Here is a 22421-nt window from a genome sequence, read left to right on the forward strand (position 1 = left end):
TACTGACAGGGACAAATTAAGCACGAGGTATTTTCAATTTCAAAGTATATCCCCACAAAATATTGATTGCAAAAAAATAAAGTAACTTTACACTGGAGAAAGCTACCAGCAAAAAGTAATCATAAAGTATTGGGGCAAACCCAAATCACAAGAGAACTAATGAGATACAATTAGAACACAACTGATGCCACAGATGCAAATCCTGAGTTTAATCATGAGAAAACACCAGGCAAACCCAAACTGAAGGACAAATAACTGGTTTCTAATCTTCAAGGGATGAAAGTCACAAGAGCAAAGACTGAGAAGCTCTTCCAGAAGGGAGCAAACTAAAGAGACAAACAATACACCTAATGCCATACATTACTCTGGACTGGGTCCTTTTACTCTAACATAGGATTAGATAGCAGTAATTTATCAGTGTCATTTTCCTGATTTTGATGGCAGTTTATAGTTATGTAGAATATCCTTATTTACTCTTGAAATGCTAAAAGTTTCAGGGAAAAGATCGGAAAATACGATAGCATTTTACTCTTAAATTCAAGAGAAAAATGTTCTTTATACCATGTACTTGCTTATATACATTTTCTATAAATGAGATTTGAAAAAAAACTTTAAGTGGTCATCATGTTTATACAAATAATTTGTTTCAGTTACATTTGGGGGAAGAAAAAATGAAGAAACAGGCCTTCCAAGTCATTACAGAGGATAAAACCAAAGAAATTGTGGTCCAAAAAGGAAGACCCCAAAACAGAAACCAAAATAAGAAACTATAAAATGACAAAATAAAATCACTTAAAAATGCCCTGACCCATGTGGCTCAGGTGATTGGATGTCATCCCGCAAAATGAAGGGTCACCAGTTAGATTCTGGGCAGGGCACATGCCTGTGTTGCCGCTTCCTACTCAGTGCCTGGTCAGGGTGCAAACGAAGAGCGACAGATCAGTGCTGCTCTCCCTTTTTCTCCCTACCCTCCCTTCTCTCTAAAAATAAATAAATAAGCCCTGGTTGGCATGGCTCAGTGGACTGAGTGCCAGCCTGCACCAAACAGTCACTGGTTCAATTTCAGGCCGAGCAAATGCCTGGGTTGTGGGCCAGGTCCCCAGGTGGGGGTGTGAGCAGGTACTGATTGATGATGTTTCTCTCCCTCTCTTCCCCTCTCTCTAAAAATAAATAAATAAAAATCTTAAAAAAAGTAAATAATACTTCTGGCCAAGATGGAGGAGTAAGTAGATATACTATGCCTCCTCGTACAACCAAAAGGAGGGCAAAAACAAATTTAAAAACAAAAAATAACCAGAACTGACAGAAAAGCAAACTGTATGGAAGTCTGACAATCAAGGAGTTAAAGAACAAAAATTCATCCAGACTGGTAGGAGGGGCAGAGATGGGCAACCAGGGTGGAGAACACGCCGGCAAGGTAGCAGCTGGAATACTGAGTGGTCCCACACTTGTGAGCAGATAAACCTGGAGGAACAACAGGGGAGCAAGACAGACCATGCAACCCAGGGTTCCAGCATAGGAAAAGAAAGCCTCAAAACCTCTGGCTCTAAAAACCTATGGAGGTTGAGGCAGCAACGGGAGAAACTCCAAACCTCACAGGAGAGTTCACTGAGGAGACCCACGGGGCCCTAGAACATACACAAATCCACACACCTGGGAATCAGCAATAGAAGGGCCCAATTTACTTGTGGATAGCAGGGAAGTGATTTGAAGCAAGCAGAGAGCAGAGCAATGGGCATTGTTTCCTCTCTAACCCCTCCCCCACATACAGTGCCACAATACAGTGGATGTGGGTTACCCTGCCTGCTGAAAACCTAAGGCTCCACCCCCTACTACCTAACAGGCACAATGAGACAGAAAATATGGCCCAAATGAAATAACAGATCAAAGCTTCAAAAATAGAACTAAGCAATGAAGAGATAACCAACCTATCAGATGCAGAGTTCAAAACACTGGCAATCAGGATGCTCATAGATATGGTTGAGTATGGTTGCAAAATTGAGAAAAAAGTAAAGACTATGCAAACTGAAATAAAGAAAAATATACAGGAAACCAAAATGAAGGGAAGAAAACTGGGACTCAAGTCAACAATTTGGAAAGAAGAAATAAACATGCACCCATAACAGAAGAAAAAACAAGAATTAAAAAAACTGAGGAGAAGCTTAGGAACCTCCAGGACAACTTTATACTTTCCAACATCCGAATCACAGGGATACCAGAAGGAGAAGAGGAAGAGCAAGAAATTGAAAACTTACTTGAATATATAATGAAGGAAAACTTCCCCAATCTGGCAAAGGAAGTAGACTTCGAGGAAGTCCAGGAAGCTCAGAGTCCCAAAGAAGTTGGAACCAAGGAAGCACACACCAAGGTACATCATAATTACATTACCCAAGATTAAAGGTAAGGAGAGAATCATAAAAGCAGCAAGAGAAAAGCAGGCAGTTACCTACAAAGGAGTTCCCATAAGGCTATCAGCTGATTTCTCAAAAGAAAACTAGCAGGCAAGAAGGGGCCAGAAAGAAGTATTTCAAAGTCCTGAAAGGCAAGGACCTACATCCAAGATCACTCTGTCCAACAAAGCTATCATTTAGAATGGAAGGGCAGATAAAGCACTTCCTACATAAGGTCAAGTTAAAGGAGTTCATCATCACCAATCGTTATTACATGAAATGTTAAAGGGCCTTACCTAAGAAAATGATGATGAAAGTTATGAACAGTAAAATGACAACAAAGTCACAACTACTAACAATAAAACCTAAAACAAAAATAAAAACAAAAACAAACTAAGCAAACAACTCAACAGGAACAGAATCACGGAAATGGAGATCACATGGAGAGTTATCAGTGGGGAGGGGAGGCAGGAGAATGGGGGAAAAGGTACAGGAAATAAGAAGCATAAACAGTAGGTACAAAATAGACAGGGGGATATTAAGAATAGTATAGGAAATGGAGAAGCCAAAGAACTTGTATATACGATGCATGGACATGAAGTAAGGTGGAGGGAGTGCTAGTAGAAGAGCAGGTGCAGGGTGGAGGGGAATAAAGGGAAGGAGAAAATGGGACAACTGTAATAGTATAATCAATAAAATATACTTTAAAAAGTATGTAATCAGAAGATCAATTTTTCCCTTAGATTAGTAACCGTCTTGGCAGAATTTGAATCCCATCTCTGCCACAGATTAGTTGTGTAACTGGGGGAGTTATTCAACCTCACTGCCTCAATTTCCTCACCTCTAAAATGGGCTAAAAGTATCTAACCCCTAATGTTGTCAGGAGCGCTTAATGAGTTAATGCATGTAAACACTTTTAAAAGTTGTCTAGCATGTAGCAAGAGATCAAATATGACCTATCACCTATTATTTGCAGGTTTATATTTTTCTGATTATGAAAATTAAAATATGTTTAATGTATACAAATTCAAAAGTACAAGGGAAGAATTAAGTAAATACAAGCCACTTTATCCTACAACCCCATGCTAGCACTATTGATATATTGGTAAACTTTCTTAGAATCTTTTTTCTAGGCATGATGCTTCTATGTTACTGAAAAAGGTCAGAGAACTATCCAAAGAAAAATAGGGTTATAATACATGACCTTTTTTTTTGTGCTTTTTATCTATTGAAAAATATTTTTAAAATAGCATAGCTATTCATGCCCTGACTGGCGTGGCTCAGTGGACTGAGTGCTCGCTTGAGAACCAAAGGGTTGCTGGTTTGATTCCCAGTCAGGGCACACGCCTGGGCTGCAGACCAGGTCCCAGTTGGGGACACATGAAGAGCAACCACACGCTGACGTTTCTCTCCCTCTTTTTCTTCCTCCTTTTCCCTCTCTATATAAATAAATAAATAAGTAAGTAAATAAAGTAAAATAGCACAGCTATTCAGAAAACATTAATTCTTATTCAAAATAAAACATGTACGGGACTTCTGCCAAGATGGAGGCATAGGTGGAAACACTGTGCCTTCTCCCACAACCAAGTTTGAATACAACAAAGGTTAGGAGAAACAAAGACACAACCAAAGGACAGAAAATTGAATTATACGGAAGTCTGACTACATCTAACCGTTCAAAGGGGACGGTAAGAGGGGCGGAGCCAGCAGCGAGCAGGGTCGGGCAGGACGGGTCCCCCGACCCAGGCGCGCAGGCAGCCCGGAACTGGTTGGGGTGTGGGGCAGATTGACCCCACTCCTTCCACATTCGCGTGCAGTGAGACGGACCATGCAGGCCCCAGGGGAAGAGGGCTGACAGTGGTGGCACACTTGCGTGCAGTGGGACGAGGCGAAACGCGTGGGCCCAGTGATGGCAGGAACTGCAGCACCGGTGAGGGCCGCGGCGGCAGGCGGCGGACCAGACGCCATAGTCCCTCTTTGACCCCGCCCCCACATACAGCGTCACAACCCAGCAACTTAGTTGCCCTGTTCTAGTGAACACTTTAGGGCTCTGATCCTGCTATGGAACAGGCACGAACAGCCCAAAAGATGGTGCAAGAAGAACTCAAAGTCCCAGAGCCAATAACTCTAAGCGACCGAGAAATTGCCAGCCTCTCAGAAGCACAATTCAAGACACTATTTATCAGGATGCTCACAGAACTGGTAGATTATAGTCACAAATTAGAGGAACATATGAAGGCTAAACTAATTGAAATGAAGGGAGATGCACAGGAAACCAATAGTGATGGAAAGGAAACTGGGACTCAAATCAATGGAATGGACCAGAAGGAAGAACAAAACATCCCACCAGAAAGGAATGAAGAAATGAGAATTCAAAAAAATGAGGAGAGGCTTAGGAACCTCCAGGACATCTTTAAACGTTCCAACATCCGGATTATAGGGGTACCAGAAGGGGGAAAGAAACAGCCACGAGTGGAAAACGTATTTGAACAAATAATAAAGGAGAACTTCCCCAGTCTGGCAAAGGAAATAGACTTCCAGGAAATCCAGGAAGCTCAGAGAGTGCCAAAGAAGTTGGACCCAAGAAGGAACACACCAAGGCACATCATAATTACATTAGCCAAGACTAAAATGAAGGAGAGAATCCTAGAAGCAGCAAGGGATAAGGGGACAGTCACCTACAAAGGAGTACCCATCAGACTGTCAGCGGATTTCTCAAAAGAGACCTTACAGGCAAGAAGGGGCTGGAAAGAAGTATTCCAAGTCATGAAATCCAAAGACCTACAGCCAAGATTGCTTTATCCAGCAAAACTTTCATTTAGAATGGAAGGACAGATAAAGTGCTTCTCAGATAAGGTCAAGTTCAAGGAGTTCATCATCACCAAGCCCTTATTATATGAAATGCTAAAGGGACTTATATAAGAAAAAGAAGATGAAAAATATGAACAGTGAAAGGACAGCAAACACACAGTTATTAACAACCACACCTAAAACAAAAGCAAACCAAGAGGACAGCTAGATCAGGAGTGGAACCATAGAAATGAAGAACACATGGAGGGTTAGAAACAGGGGGGTGGGAGGGGGAAAAGGGGGGAGAAGGCACAGAAAATAGCATAGATGGTAGGTAGAAAATAGATAGGGGGGAGGGCGAGAATAGAGGGGGAAATACAGAATCTAAAGAAATTGAGACACGTGGTTATAAACTAAGGGGGGGAGAATGGTGGGGGAGGGGGTGTGCAGGGTGGAGGGGAATGAAGGGGGGGAATAGAACAACTGTAATGGTATAATCAATAAAATATATTTAAAAAATAATAATAAAATAAAACATGTACGTTAGAACACTTTTCCAAACTGAATCACAATACATTCATGATTCATAAAATTTATTTGGTGCATTGTGCCAACATTTCTTTTAAATGAAAAAAATATATAAAATATCACAGGGCATTGCGTGAAGTAATGCTTGTCTCCTGAAACAACACTCATTATGAAAGTATATGTTGATGATGTTATAAAAATGTATTTTGTACTATGAGTCACAGAAATATCTGAGAGCAACTGAGGTAGAAAAATAAGGAAATCACACTTGTATATGATTTTATCATCAGCTAAAAAGAAATGTGCTGTTTTATCAGCTGGTAAACTAATAAATTCTATAACTATGCCTATACATGTTTTCCTTTTTATGTTATCCTCACCCACAAATGCCTCAAATCTTACAGCTCTATTCTACCCCATTCAGTTCTCTGCAGCCAGTCACTGAAGATGCTAATTGTGTACAGGAATTGCTGTGGTTTTTTTTTTTTAATTTTAGAAAAGACAGAGAGAGGAAAGGAGAAGAGGAGAGATGGGGGAGAGAGAAAAAGAGGGAGAGGGAGAGGTATATCTCCCAGACTAGGGACTGAACCCACAGCCTTGGTGTATCTTATCAAGACAATGCTTTAACCTAATGAGCCACCTGGCCAGAGCTATAATAATTTCTAATTACCAGTTGCTCAAGCACTCTTTCTCCCCACCAGCACTCCCAGGCCTAGAGGGTTCTCCTTTCAAGAAATTCACTTGGGCAGTGGTTCTTCTCTGAGTAAATACTGTTAACTATCAACTAAGTGGAATCTTCCAGCCTAAAAAAGAAGTATTCTTACTTCCATTCCCTTGCCACTTCCTCTCTTATGCCAGGACTAATTACTACTTTCTTGGAGATTGAATTCCTCCCTCATTTTTCCATTTTCTAAATTACTTTAAATAAAATCGACAATACTTTTAAAAAATGCACTCTTACTTACATGAAAAAAGTACAAAGGGAAAAGAAAGGAGACTTCTAATTAGACAATGGAAAGAAAAAGAAATGAACATACTCACAGAGAGAAAAACAAGAGACTACAGAATAAAAGCTTGCAACAGAATTTAGAATACTGTTTATTGATGTTTAAAACCAGAAGAAACTTGAAAGTCTTAGGCAGTGCTCACTTGCACTACCCCTATGTGTAGGGAAATTGGTACAAATTACTCTCTGTCCAAAATTTGCAGAGTTAAAATTAAGGTTCATAAGGTGAGGTTTTTGCCATCCCTGCACACTATCTATGTACATACTTTTACAATAAAAAGCTGTGTGATTCATCAACACACTGTTCACACCTTTTTTTCTTTTTAAAATTACAACAATATAAACTAAAAATTTTAAATACAGTATTGGGGCAATTTACAGGACTTATTTTTAACTTTTTAAAAAAATGAAGCCACATGGCTTAATGGGCAGTCTAATTCCAAAGCCAGGCAGACCTGACCTCAAGTCCCAGCCATCCCATTTACCTTGGCCAAATCACTTATCTCTGAGCTTCTGCTTCATCTTTATCTGCCCTTTGGGGGTAACTTGAAAATTAAAGAGCACAGCCTTACTGTGAATAACAGACACAAAGAATAAATCTAACCTACCTTTATGCCCAGGCCACATCCCTATCAGTAAACAGCAGCAAGGTCATGATAGCTATAGTAATACCTTTCAGCTGGGGAGGGACTGGAATAAACAAAGGGACAGAAAGAGGGAAAAGGAGTATATGACCTTTTAAGGAATGTTTGGATAGTTTTTTGGGAGGAGTGAACAGTGTACAGAGTATGTGAATGTGTGTCTTTAAACTTCTGGTAATTCTGAAATATTGTCCAAACAGCTGTGTCTCTATGCATTACTAAGTTTGGTCACTAACAGACAGTCTCTTGGGACACATATTTACCAGCCCTTTCCTAAAATGTCAGGTAACACAACCCCTATATAACTACAACCTCTACTGTATGATGGCATCTTTGGATTTTCAAACATCTTAAACTGAATACAGGGGAGTTTTTAAAATGAGGTATTTACAATTACTTTTAAATTAACATAAATTGATTTTATACTATAGTTGTAACCTCATACTTGTTAACTTTCTAAAGGCTTTCACAAAAAAAGTCACCAAAATTTTTATCATCATAACCAACATTACACTCATGATGTAGCCAACAAAAAAATGATTCTTACCTTTTGGAACAACCTAAAATTGTTTTAACACATATCTGCAAGATTGACAAATATTTTAAAGTCTGAAAATATTAAGTATTTATGAGGCTAGAGGGTATCAGGCACTGCTGATGGGAATATAAACTGGTATATTCACTTTGAAAACAATTTGGCACTACCCCTACTAGGGTTGAACATGCTACTTCCCTACAATCCTGCAATTCCACTCCTAAATTTATAGACTATAATGCATTGGCACCAAGAGAAATATAGGAAGAAGTTCAGGGTAGTGGTAATTTTTTAGAAAGAGCAAGAATCTGGTAATAACTCCAAGAAAAGAGAAATCAGTTGAAGAATATCTATAAAATGGCTTACTATAAAGCCATGAATATAAGTGAACTAAGTCACATTTTGGATGAATTCTAAAACCATATATTAAGCAAAGAGAGAAAATCATAGTAAAATTACTCCAGTTATGTGAATTTCAAAATAAAAATAAAATTACACAATATATTCTTTAGGGATACACATGGTAAAGATTAAATAAAGCAAGAGACTTGTTACTACAAAATTCAAAATACTGGTTACCTCTGTGGTGTAGGGAGTGGATATAACCCAGAATATACTGGCTTCAAAGGATCTGATAATTATTTTGTGGGAAACTTCTCTGCATTAATTATACACTTCACAACGACTTTTTAAAAGAGAGACAACGGAAAAACTAAGTCACATAGCTGCATAAAAGCAAATCATGTCACGAGTCAAATTATGCACCACAAAAGTGCTCACACTTACCACATTTAAGATGCTGACCTCTTCACAAAAAATTCGAGAACTTATGGGAAAATTCAATGAAAACTTAACATTCACCCAAAAAATCTTCATGCTACCCTATATACCTCGACATTTCCCCAAGCAGACAAAACCTTCAATTTCTGTGTTGAAGTTCCTGGCTATCTTGTCTCCAAACTTAAAGTTAAGAGTCTTTCTGGTTTCATAGCTACAGTCGGCAAACAAGTTTAACTTTCCTTTATCCATCATAAGCAGTTTTATATTAGCACTAACACCAGTTTCAGGGGGGAAAAAAAGAAGAAGCGGCAAAACGGATGAGCAATCCGCACACTGGATAGGGTGCCGTCTGATGTGCAGCACTAGACTGAGTTTCAGAAACGCTTCTTTTTAACCTGGTCTATCCATTCACGCATTATGAGTGAAAACACTTTGGACTGAAAACAATTACAAATATAAAACGATACATTTTCTTTTTTCCTCAAGCAAATGAAAATCACTAATTACCAAAGGAGATTCACAAAGAAGATTCACAAGATATCTATGACAAGTTTCCACTGAACAATACAGCTGATCCACAAATTAAAGTACAGCCAAACAAGTAGTTTTAAATGTTTTTTTTTAACTTGTACCCTTTCTTGACTCCAACACTTGCAACTCCCTGATTGTGGCGCCAACCCAACCACCTTTAATGCCCCAGACTTGTTCCTCGAGTCCCCCACTATCTTCTTTCTCATACGCCGCTGCCCACACCCCACAGCGCCTCCTTTAAGCCATCTCCTCTGCACAACCCTTTGCCAGAAACATCAGCGTTCCTGTTCAGGTCCAGACTTCCGGGCTCCCGGACCGCTGAAAACCATGTCTGCCCCAGCCTGGACGGTTCGGAGCCCGGACCTCCACGCCCGCGGAACCGCACCCACAGGTACCCTCGGCTCCCCTCACCGCTGCCCCCTCGGCCGGAATTCGGAATTCGCTTGGTGCCGCTGCACCTGGCGCTCGCTCCTACCTATGACCCCTTTTTACAACGAGCCCGCTCCTTACAGCTCCAGTGGCCCAGCTTTCCCAACCCGATTCCCTGTCACTGCCCGGTCTCCTGGGCAAGCCGACCCGCCCCCGCCAGCCTAGCCCAGCCCGCTAGGCCCCGACACAGGCCGGGCAGTCTACGCCGCCCCTTCTCCTCACCGTTCCCCCAGGAACATCCTCGACCCGGACCCCCGCCGCATCCTCATCGACCACAGCTTCCAGCCCTGCGTCGGTGTGGCCTAGAGGCTCCAGCGGTGACGGCTGCAAAAGCCTCTCGAGGTCCGGGGCTGCCTGTTCCATGGCCGCAGCTTCTCGCGGCGGATCCAATGCGCGCCTGCGTCGCAGCTCCCCGGCAGGCCCCGCCCCCTGGGCCCCGCCCCCTCTGCTCACCGCAGCCACGCCACGCCCAGCCCCGACCTGTTAGTCTGGGCGAAGATCCCGAGGGCTGGCCCGCCCTAGGCTGCGTTAGGGGTAGAGTTGGGACTGGGGCAAAAGTGGAAGTCGCGCCTGCAAAGGAAGTGGTCACTACTAAGCTAGGAGGCCCAGAAATTCGGGAGAACTAATGGAGGGAGAGAAAGCAAGAAAGGCAAGGGGAATGTGTAGATTAGAGTAGGTATTGGATCCCATCAGGTTGGTGATCACCTAAAGAAAATTTGAAACTCAAAAGACACGGAAGCCCCTAACATTCTCCCTCTTGTCCTCTGTCTTGTATGACATTATTAGTTCCGTATCTTTTCCTGGAAAGATTGGAATGGTACAGATTATTGACTTTCAGAAGATTGAATAACACAATCAGCAAAAAGTAATATTTCCAAGTGTATGAGAAGAGTGAAGGGCTTGGCTGAAGCAGTGCTTGACTTCTGTTTTGAGTATTCCATGAAGCCCTGGAGATCTCCGATAATTTTCTACAAACACTTCATTCAGTTTTGGAACTTGATTCATTGACAATCATTCACTGTGGTAACCTAATGATGGAAAAGACTCACTGGCTGTACCACACTGTGACCTTGAGTTACCTCCTATACAAAGTCTCAGTCATCTGACCAGAAACGGATCTTTCTGCCCAAATACTTCACTAATTCAAGCCATGACACACCATTTCCTCTTCCTCCTGGAATATTTTCTCCCATACATCCTAAACTTTAAGTTATCACATCTGTGTGCTAAATATCACTTTGTTTGTAAATCAGTTATGACCTTTCTCATATTATTTTACAATTATTTATTTATATGTCTGTCTGCCCCAACCAGACTGTCTTTGGACTCCTTTAAGGCAAGGACCCTATCTTATTTTTTTCTCTTACCAAACCTAGGACATTTACTCAGTAGATATTTAAAGGTATTTTATCATTTTATCAGGGACTTTTCATGCTAGGCAAATTCTTAGGAAACATTTTTAATCAGAATACTATTTTGTTTTATCACAGGAGGGAAAATTATCTTTCCAGGGACAGATTTATTGTCCTATTCCCTTTTCCCAGTTTTAGAGATAGATACCCAGAAACGTAGGTACTAGAACCGTCAGAATAATTTCCCTGGGCTAGTGACTTGAGTGTCTCACCCTGCAGGTGGTAGGAATAAGAAGGAGGACTCTAGACTTTACAAACCAGTCTGTTTTTTCCCATTTGAGGGAAAGCCACAATGCAGTTTCTTTAAAACAAAACAAAACAAGCAAAAAATATAGTAGGTGCACTGTATTCCTTTCATTTACATCTCTTTTCTGAAGAGGAAAAAAAAACCTTTGACACTGCCTTTGATATTCATTTTAAGTTGTTTCAGCTGGATATAACTTTGTCCCTATCTCTTCTTAGAAGATTGCCTTGAAGAAACCAAATTTGAAAAATCAAAAGGGTGCTTGAAGAGTCTAAAATCAGGGCAAAAAGTGTCACATGATTATTTTCTCCTCCTTTATATATGTATCGCATGTGTCTATTGTGGGAAAATTAGAAAATACATAGTTATGGGTAAAAATAAAAAATTAAAAGCCATCTATACTCCCACACCCAAAGAAAAGCATTGTTCATACTTAACATACATCCCTTCTGCTATCACATATATACATAATAAAAATGGATCCACACTACAATGCTATTTTATAATTTATTCACTTAATACAGCAAAAGCACCTTTCCATGTGATTAAATATATTTTTACAGTATCTTCTTAATGGCTACATAGAATTCTACTGTAAAAAATTGCTATTATTTATTTAATGTTATAACCCCCTATAGGTACTTTTATAAACAACACTTCAGTGATCATCCTTGTGTATAATATCTTTGTGTACCTAACCAGTATATTTTGTTTCCTTAGACTAAATAGGAATTGGAGGATTTTAATGAAAAATTTCATTTAAGCTTTGATCATGCCTGAGAAATTACTGCAAAATCATATGATTGGTCTATTGCAACATAATATAATTCTTAAAAATTGACCCACTTTTGCCCTGGCTGGTGTAGCTCAGTGGATTGAGCGCGGGCCTGCGAAGCACAGGATAGAGGTTCGATTCCCAGTCAGGGCACATGCCTGGGTTGCAGGCCAGTTCCCAGCAGGGGCCAGTTCCCAGCAGGGGACACATGAGAAGCAACCATACATTGATATTTCTCTCCCTTTCTCCTTCCCTTCCCTTCTAAAGGTAAATAAATAAAATATTTAAAAAAAATTGATCCACTTTTGAGAATTGATATTGGTGTCAATTTTTTAAAATTGACATTGGTATCCACAAGCTAACAAATTCTTTTTTTAAAATATATTTTATTGATTATACCATTACAGTTGTTCTATTCCCCCCTTCATTCCCCTCCACCCTGCACACTCCCTCCCGCACCATTCTCCCCACCTTAGTTTATAACCACGTGTCTCAAGTTCTCTAGATTCTATATTTCCCCCACTATTCTTGCCCTCCCCCCTATCTATTTTCTACCTACTGTCTATGCTATTTTCTGTACCTTCTCCCCCCTTCTCCTCCTCCCACTCCCCTGTTGCTAACCCTCCATGCGTTCTTTCTTTTTTTTTTTTTATCTTTAGAGGGGAAGGGAAGGAGAGAGGGAGAGGAATATCAATGTATGGTTGCCTCTCCCGCACCCCCTGCAGGGAACTGCATCCCCTGCTGGGAACTGGCCTGCAACCCAGGCATGTGCCCTGACTGGGAATCGAACCCTGATCATGTGGTTCCCAGGCCCGTGCTCAATCCATTGAGCTACACCAGCCAGGGCCCTTCCATGTGTTCTTTATTTCTATGGTTGCACTCCTGATCTAGCTGTCCTCTTGGTTTGCTTTTGTTTTAGGTGTGGTTGTTAATAACTGTGTGTTTGCTGTCCTTTCACTGTTAATATTTTTCATTTTCTTTTTCTTATATAAGTCCCTTTAACATTTCATATAATAAGGCCTTGGTGATGATGAACTCCTTGAACTTGACCTTATCTGAGAAGCACTTTATCTGTCCTTCCATTCTAAATGAAAGTTTTGCTGGATAAAGCAATCTTGGCTGTAGGTCTTTGGATTTCATGACTTGGAATCCTTCTTTCCAGCCCCTTCTTGTCTGTAAGGTCTCTTTTGAGAAATCCGCTGACAGTCTGATGGGTACTCCTTTGTAGGTGACTGTCCCCTTATCTCTTGCTGCTTCTAGGATTCTCTCCTTCATTTTAATCTTGGCTAATGTAATTATGATGTGCCCTGGATCCAACTTCTTTGGGACTCTCTGAACTTCCTAGATTTCCTGGAAGTCTATTTCCTTTGCCAGACTGGGGAAGTTCTCCTTTATTATTTGTTCAAATAAGTTTTCCACTCGTGGCTGTTTCTTTCCCCCTTATGGTACCCCTATAATTCGGATGTTGGAACGTTTAAAGATGTCCTGGAGATGTCCTGTTCTTAAGCCTCTCCTCATTTTTTTGAATTCTCATTTCTTCGTTCCGTTCTGGTTGGATGTTTTGTTCTTCCTTCTGCTCCATTCCATTGATTTGAGTCCCAGTTTCCTTTCCATCACTATTGGTTTCCTGGACATCTCCCTTCATTTCAATTAGTTTAGCCTTCATATGTTCCTCTAATTTGTGACTATAATCAACCAGTTCTGTGAGCATCCTGAGAAACAGTGTCTTGAATTGTGCTTCTGAGAGGCTGGCAATTCCTTGGTCGCTGAGAGTTATTGGCTCTGGGACTTTGAGTTCTTCTTGTGCCATCTTTTGGGCTGTTCCTGCCTGTTACTTAGCAGGATCGATGCCCTAGGTGTTCACCAGAGCAGGGCAACTCAGTCGCTGGGTTGTGATGCTGTATGTGGGGGCGGGGTCAATGAGGAGCAATGGCGGTCCCGTCTGCTGCCTCCCGCCTTGGCCCCCACAGGTGGGGCAGCTGCCACTGTCACCGGGGCCCCGCGTGTTTCATCCCACTGCACACGAGTGCGCCACCGCCGTCAGCCCTCGCCCCCTAGGGCCTGCGTGGTCCGTCTCACTGTGCACAAATGTGCGACTGCAGTCAGTCTGCCCCACATCCTGAGTGGGTCCTGGCCACTTGCGCGCCTAGGTCGGGATCTGTCCTGCCCAACCCTGCTCCGCTGCTGGCTCCGCCCCTCTTACCGTCCCAGTTGAATGGTTAGTCGTTGTCGGACTTCCGTATAATTCAATTTTCTGTTCTTTGGCTGTGTCTTTGTTCTCCAAACCTTTGTTGTATTCAAACTTGGTTGTGGGAGAAGGCACAGTGTTTCCACCTATGCCTCCATCTTGGCGGAAGTCCAAGCTAACAAATTCTTATTGAGAAATAAACAATAATTATTGCTCATATAAAAAGCCTGGGATGGGAGAAGAGATGCAATCTTGACATCTTTAATGGGTATGGATGCCGTGCCCATAGTTTTGTATGTACTTGGCACTTTATGTACATTTTCATGAAATGCCCCTACAAGACAGGCATTATTTTTCCCATTTCACAGAGGAAGAAGTAGGCTTGGGTGATATTTGACAAGGTTGCACAGCCAGTGAATAAGAGCAAGACCTTAGATTTAAACCCAGATGTATAGGACACCCAGAATCCAAGCTCTTGAGCCATGCTGCTCTTCATAGAGAAGAGGAAAGAAGAGAGATTCTTCTCTCAAAGGAGGCAAGTAATATGGATGGAAATTGAAGGTCGATTCCTCACCCGAAAACCCAGAGAGAGAAGCACATTTCTTTGAACTGTGAAAGCAAATTCACTCCAGTCTGGCCAAAGCCTGGGAACACCCAAAGCTAACTCCATGGAGATTTCAGGCACAAGCGCTGCCCATTCTTCTGATTCAGGCAGGGGAAGGATACCGACACCCCAGCCCCACACTGGGGAAGGACTTGAGGTTTCCTGCTCCAGAGTGAATGGGAAAAGTCTCAAGAGCAAGGGTGACTAGCCAGGGACAAATCACCCTTTGTGGGGACACTCTCCCCACTTCAGCAAGCCAGAGGAACTTCAGTATCATATCTGAATAGCATAATTTAGATTTTCGCTTTGCCGTTAATTTAAAAAATAACTGAGCTCCTGTGCTAGCCTAGGAACACCATGAAACACCTATTCTTCACTCCCCACCATTCTGGTTCTGTTCACCCCTCCCCAAGATTCTTCTCCTGCTGTCTGGCTGGATACTCAGGCCCTATGAAGTCATGTTCTCCTTCCTCTGTATGTGCCTTCTATTGCGGCCACCCATCACAATGGAAGGATTCAGATCCTTCTTTTACTACTTCCAGGCAAATTATTTCAACTCAGCCACTCGGAGCCTGAAATTCCCAGGGTTTTGAATCCTAAATCAGAGGGGATGCCAGAGATTGGAGCCATCCATCGCTGGGCCAGTGATGGTGCTGGGGCCAGACTGTTCCCAAGTCATGAATTTCCTGTGGATTGTGTGCCAAGTTTCCAAAGCTACCTTGATTCTGTGACTTTCTGCTCCTGGATCTCTAGTCTTAATTCCAGGAGCTCCTGCTCTCTTTTCAGGATTTTCTCTGTTGACTTCATATGACTGGAGTTGGTTCGGTTCTATGCAGCACAAAGCTGTAAGTGAAACTGGCATCTTTCAATAAACATGCAACAAATATTTATTAAACACCTGCCCTGCCCCAGGCAATCTCCTTGTCTGCCAAGGTGGTTCTCCTAACTGATCCATGGCGTTTGGCCTGGGAGAAGACTGGAATATACACCCCGAATTAGCAGAACCATACCCTAAACTCCTGTGGCTTGAGAAACTCCACCAAAGTCCTCGTAGCAAGTCAGCAACTGGAATTTTCAGCAGCTAAAAGTCATGAAAGCTAACACAGCTTAAAAGTAGAAATACCTTTCCCCTCCCAGGTGACTTAAATATGCTTTCATAGAGGTCTTCTGAAGCAAATAGTTGTTCACAACCAGGAAACAAAACAGATAGGTTGGGAGGAAGCACTACGGCAGACCAGGGTATTTTGAGGGGTCGTGTGCCTTTGTGGCACCTCTTAAATAATATTGTACATGTGAGTTACAGCTTACCTGCAAGTGTACTTTGCAAATAATGCCTGGCAATTGACTCTCTAGAAATGGCAAATTTTGTTTGGTATTCATAAACTGTCAGACCCCCTGATCTTGGAAACTAGGGCTGCCTAAAAGTTACAAAGGATTTATTACATAATTCTGATGGGGGGCGGTGGTAACGTGGAGTTTTTCTGTTTTGTTGTTTTACTTTCTTCTAAAAAATTATGTTAAATCTATCTGAATGTTCATTTAGGAGGATTTGTTTTTAGGAGTTCAGGGGTCATAATATCGCTCTGTTCCCCCACTCCCAAAAATATGTAGAGACTGCACTGAGAAGAAAAAGAAAAAAAAATAGATCCTGACTTTGGGAAACCAGCCTATAGGTCATAGTGTTGCTGCTATAACAAAATCAGAGTTAACTGTTTCTTTCTGCTGAGTGAAATTAGTAGTAGGTCTAGGGACATCACATATATTCACTGTTTTAAGGGTACTCAGAATATCATTTTTACCAGGCATGGCACAGTGTGCCATGTGTGGGGACCACACGGGGAAGCAGAGTGAAAGGGGGAAACACAGGCACAAATCTTTGGTGTGGTTACTGTAGGAAGAATGGAAGAGGCAGGATAAACAAATTTGGGATTGGTTAGTTTGAATAATCTTAGCAGGCTCTGGTGTAGGAGCTGCCCTAGTCGTCTGGTAGCTGATCCTGGGATAGTTAGAGAAGGAGAATGGTGGCCCAGAGAATAAGAGCCCATGAAGAAGAATAAGAGCCCGTTTGGGAGTATGGGGTTTGGACTGGTTGGTTTACATATGAAAGCTGCCCAGGTAGGCAGTGGTTTACTATCTCTAGGAATTGACTAGCTCTGGGGGGGCAGTCTCTCAAGAGTCAGCAAGGCCCTAAGATGTCAAAGCATCAAAAATACAGTATAAAAAGACATGATTATGACACTCACAGATACATAGAATTGCACTAATATATATACAGTCATATATGTGTGTGTGTGTGTGTGTGTGTGTATAGACATATATGTGTACAAAAACATAAAATTACAAATAGATTAGATGGTATCTCAGAAGTTATCAAGTCCAACTTTCTACTGAATGCTTACTTACTGCCAACATACCTACCACAGGGTTGTCCAGACTCATGTTTCTAAACAACATATGGAAAACAATCATACTATTTCTTTTTATTCCTTTTAAATATTTTATTGATTATGCTGTTATGGTTGTCCCAATTTTTCCCCTTTGCCCCCCAACCTAGTCCCCCTACTCCCTCAAGCAATCCCCACCCCTCTGTTCATGTCCATGGGTCATGCATATAAGTTCTTTGGCTATTTCATTTCCTATACTGTACATCTCCACAGCTGTTCTGTAACTACCAATTTGTGTTCCTTAATCTCCTCACCTCTTCTCCCATTCCACCATAACCCCCTCCCATCTGGCAACCATCAAAATGCTCTCCATGCCCATGATCCTGTCTCTGTTCTTCTTCTTAGCTTGGTTTGTTTTTAGATTTAATTGTTGATAGGTATGTCTTTATTACCACTTTATTGTTCATAGTTTGGATCTTCATTTTCTTAAATAAGTCCCTTTAACATTTCATATAATAACGGTTTGGTGATGATGAACTCCTTTAGTTTTTTTCTTGTCTGGGAAGTTCTTTATCTGCCTTTCTATTCTAAATGATAGCTTTGGTGGGTAGAGCAATCTTGGCTATAGGTCCCTGCTTTTCATGACTTTGAATATTTATTGCCAATCCCTTCTAGCCTGCAAAGTTTCTTTTGAGAAATCAGCTGACAGTCTTACAGGAATGCCCCTGTAGGTGACTAACTGCTTTTCTCTTGCTGCTTTTAAGGTCCTCTCTTTATATTGACACCTTGGCCTTTTCATTATGAAGTGTCTTGGAGTCAGCCTCTTTGCATCCACCTTGTTTGGAACTCTCTGTGCTTCCTGGACTTGCATGTCTATTTTCTTTACCAAAGTAGGGAAGTTGCTTTCATTATTTTTTCCAATAGATTTTTAACTTTTTGTTCTTCCTCTTCTACTTCTGGTACCCTGATGATGGGAATGTTGGTACATTTGAAGTTGTCCCAGAAACTTCCGTCAAGATGCAGGCATAGGTGGAAACACTGTGCCTTCTCCCACAACCAAGTTTGAATACAACAAAGGTTTGGTGAACAAAGATGCAGCCAAAGAACAAAAAGTTGAACTATACGGAAGTCCAACAACAACCAACCATTCAACCGGACCAGTTGAGGGGCAGAGCCAGGGTCGGGAAGGAAAGATCCCTGGACCCCAGGTGCCCGGGCAGCCGGAGTAGCATTGGACGGACCCAGTGAGGGCGCAAGGTAGTGGGCTGACCTTGGTCGCACATTCGCGTGCAGTGGGATGGACTGCACGGGCCCCAGCAGTGGGAGGCAGCAGAGAGGACCAACATTGCTTTGCTTTGACCCCGCCCCCACATACAGCATCACAACCCAGGGACTGAGTTGCCCCACCCTGGTGAACACCTAGGGCTCCGCTCCTCATACATAACAGGCACAAACAGCCCAAAATATGGCTCAAGAAGAACTCAAAGCCCCAGAGCCAATAACTCTAAGCAAAAAAGAAACAGCAAACCTCTCAGATGCACAGTTCAAAATACTGATGATGGGGATGCTGACAGAACTGGTTGATTTTAGTCACAAATTAGAGGAACATATGAAGGCTACACTAATTGAAATGAAGGGAAATGCACAGGAAACCAATAGCGATGGAAAGGAAACTGGGACTCAAATCAAGGGAGTGGACCAGAAGGAAGGAAGAAATGACCAAACAGAAAAGTGTGAAATTACAAGAATTCAAAAAAATGAGGAGAAGCTTAGGAACCTCCAGGACATCTTTAAATGTTCCAACATCCAAATTATAGGGGGAACAGAAGGGGAAAAGAAACAGCCACGAGTGGAAAACTTTTTTTTAAAGATTTTATTTATTTATTTATATTTAGAGGGAAAGGAGAGAGGGAAAGAAATATCAATGTATGGTTGCCTTTCGTGCATCCCCTGCTGGTAGTTGGCCTGCAACGAACCGGCCTGCAACCCAGGCATGTGCCCTGACTGGGAATCGAACTGCGATCCTCTGGTTCACAGGCCTTTGCTCAATCCACTGAGCTACACCAGCCAGGGCTGGAAAACTTATTTTAACAAATAATAAAGGAGAACTTCCCCAGTCTGGCAAAGGAAATAGACTTCCAGGAAATCCAGGAAGCTCAGAGACTCCCAAAGAAAGTGGGCCCAAGAAGGAACACACCAAGGCACATCATAATTACTTTAGCCAAGATTAAAATGAAGGAGAGAATCCTAGGAGCAGCAAGAGATAAGGGGACAGTCGCCTACAAAGGAGTTCTCATCAGACTGTCAGCTGATTTCTCAAAACACACCTTACAGACAAGAAGGAGCTGGAAAGAAATATTCCAAGTCATGAAATCCAAAGACCTACATCCAAGATGGCTCTATCCAGCAATGCTTTCATTCAGAATGGAAGGGCAGATAAAGTGCTTCTCAGATAAAGTCAAATTCAAGGAGTTCATCATCACTAAGCCCTTATTATATGACATGTTAAAGGGACTTATATAAGAAAAAGAAAATGAAAAATATGAACAGTGAAAGGACAGCAAACTCATAGTTCTTAACAACCACACCTAAAACAAAAGCAAACCAAGAGGACAGCTAGATCAGGAGCGGAACCATAGAAATGAAGAACATATGGAGGGTTAGCAACTGGGGAATGGGAGGAGGAGAAGTGGGGAGAAGATACGTAAAATAAGTAGCATAGATGGTAGGTAAAAAAATAGATAGGAGGGAGGGCAAGAATAGTATGGGAAATATAGAATCTAAAGAACTTGAGACATGTGGTCATAAACTAAAGGGGGGGAATGGTGGGGGAATGGGTGTGCAGGGTGGAGGGGAATGAAGGGGGGGAATAGAACAACTGTAATGGTATAATTAATAAAATATATTTTAAAAAAATGAAGTTGTCCCAGAGCTTCTTACAGTATGCTGATTTTTTGCATTTTTTTCTTATTGTTTTTCTAATGGGTTAATTTTTGTTTCCTTATGTTCCATGTCATTGCTTTGATTCTCAGCTTCTTCCATTCTACTGTTGATTCTCTGTAAATTGGTTTATATATTTCCATTAATATACCCTTTATTTCTGCCTGGGTCTTTTTTATGCCGTTGAGGTATTCACTAAGTTCCTTGAGCAACCTTATAAATAGTGTTTTGAACTCTGCATGTGACAAATTGCTCATCTCCATTTTGTTTAGTTCTTTTTCTGGAGTTCTGTTCTGTTCTCCCATTTGGGCCATGTTTCTTTCTCTCCTCATTTTGGCACCCTTCCTTTTCTTGTTTCTATGTATTAGGTAGAGCTACTATGAATTCCTGTCTTGGTAGCATGGCCTACTGTAAGAGGTGTATCCCATGGGGTCCAGTGGCACAGCCTCCGAGATCACCCAAGCTGGGTACTCGAGGTACAACCTCCATGTGGGCTGAGTACACCCTCCTCTTGTAGCTGACCCTTAATTGCTGTTGGCCAGTCAGTGGGAGGGATTTAGCTAGGCTGGTCAACTGCAAGGATTGGCTGTAACCACCAACCACCAATCTGAGCCCTTGTGGAGGATTGATTGTGCAGGGACAGGGTGCTGGTGTTCCAACGTGGTCTGTAGCTGTCCACTGGGTGCATAGACTGCAGTGTTTCCCTGGTGGTGCAAGCCAAGCTCAGCTGCCCCCTGTGTTCTGCCGGAGGCCACTCACCGTGAACTACAAAGCAATCTGCAGATGGCTGCTACTTGTTCTGGGCTAGAATTTCCCTGGCAAAGCCAAGCTTTGATCCAAAGCTGGCTGCTGCTCCTGCTGGGCCTGGGGCTGCTTATAAGCCAGAGGTATGGGGACAGGGGGCTCTCTGAGGCTAGTTGTTGCTTGCTTGAGAAGATTCAGGAAGATGTGAAGCCTGAGAAAAGCCACTGTTAACAACTTGGGTGGTGGGGTGGACCCTTATGGATTCCACAGGCTGGAACAAACCCTGTGAGCCATGTTGATGGAGTCTCAGATATGGCCCCCACCTGCTGGCTCTGTGGCTGTGTGGAGATGGGGCTCAGAAAATATCAATGGCCCCAGCCCACTTTTCTGGTTGGGAGAAAGCTGTCCCCTAGCTCTTGCCCTGATATCAGGCACTTCAGTTCCCCCTCTATGCCTCTGGTGCCTTTCAAGCTGCTACCCCATTGCTGGAGCTCAGAGGGGTGAGCCTGAGTAAGTCCCATGTGAAGGTTCTTTGAGATACAGTGTGGGTACTACAGTAGTTCCTTTTATTGACTCAAACCTTGCTGGTTTTTACAGCCTCAAGTTATAGGGGCTTCTTTTCCTGGCACTGAAACCCTGGGCTGGGGGGCCTGGTATGGGGCTGGGACTCCTCACTCCTGAGGTATCTCTCTGGAATTTTTATCCACCACAATTAGGCATGGGACCAGCTCACTTCCTGTCTCTACGTCTCTTCTTCTCCTATCCGTCTTGATGGATGTGGTTTCTTTAGTTCTATAGTCGTCAGACTTCCATTCAACTTGATTTCTGATGGTACTGAGTGATGGTTGTTCTGCAGTTTAGTTATAATTTTGATGTGGTTCTGCAAGCAGGCAAGCCATGTTCACCTACATCCCATCTTGACCAGAAGTCCCAATCACACTGTTTCTTTACTGAACTTTTGTTTTTTTTTCTTGCTACAGAAACAATTATGTCATTATTTTTAAAAGTCAGGAAATACTAACAAGCGAAAAAGAAAAAAAATCCATAATATCAAGTTAAAAAAATCACTATAATTTTGAACAGTCTTCCTGCCCATATAGATGTACATAAATGCAATTCATAAAAATATGATATTTTATAAAATATTTTGTATGAAATCTGCTCTTTTACACCCAACAATATACTATTACCATCTTTGCTCACTTAGACTTGCCCTTCTCCTGTCATAGGAAGCTGGATCTCAGAATGGAAGGCGCATGGTCAGGATCCCCACTTTGATAGGCACTGCCACACCATCCTCCCAAAGTTGTGCTTGCTTACAGTCCCATCATTAATATTTGAGAACATACATTTCCCCTCACTAACACCCGTTGTGGGTTTTTTTAAAAAGTGTCTGCTAGTTGGAGAGATGGATAACAAGTAATCTCATGAGTGTTTTACTCTCGATTTGTTTTTGTATCTTGCACGTCACCACCTTCTGAGACAACCATTTCCTCTTTG

The 22421-nt window shown here is 42.1% G+C and overlaps 1 protein-coding gene across 1 annotated transcript in view; it reads right to left on the reverse strand.

The window, feature by feature from the left end:
* Positions 1-10035, reverse strand: part of SNX4 (sorting nexin 4) — a 78130-nt gene extending 68095 nt beyond the window's left edge. Inside the window, exon 1 of the mRNA XM_037033671.1 lies at positions 9853-10035. Within this exon, the coding sequence (XP_036889566.1) occupies positions 9853-9993 (141 nt within the window). The 5' untranslated portion in view covers positions 9994-10035. The remainder of the gene's footprint in view (positions 1-9852) is intronic.
* Between the last annotated feature and the right edge of the window lie 12386 nt (positions 10036-22421).

This window comes from Sturnira hondurensis, unplaced genomic scaffold, assembly GCF_014824575.4.
Source record: "Sturnira hondurensis isolate 20B ecotype Veracruz unplaced genomic scaffold, ASM1482457v3 Scaffold0021765, whole genome shotgun sequence".
Lineage (NCBI taxonomy): Eukaryota > Metazoa > Chordata > Mammalia > Chiroptera > Phyllostomidae > Sturnira > Sturnira hondurensis.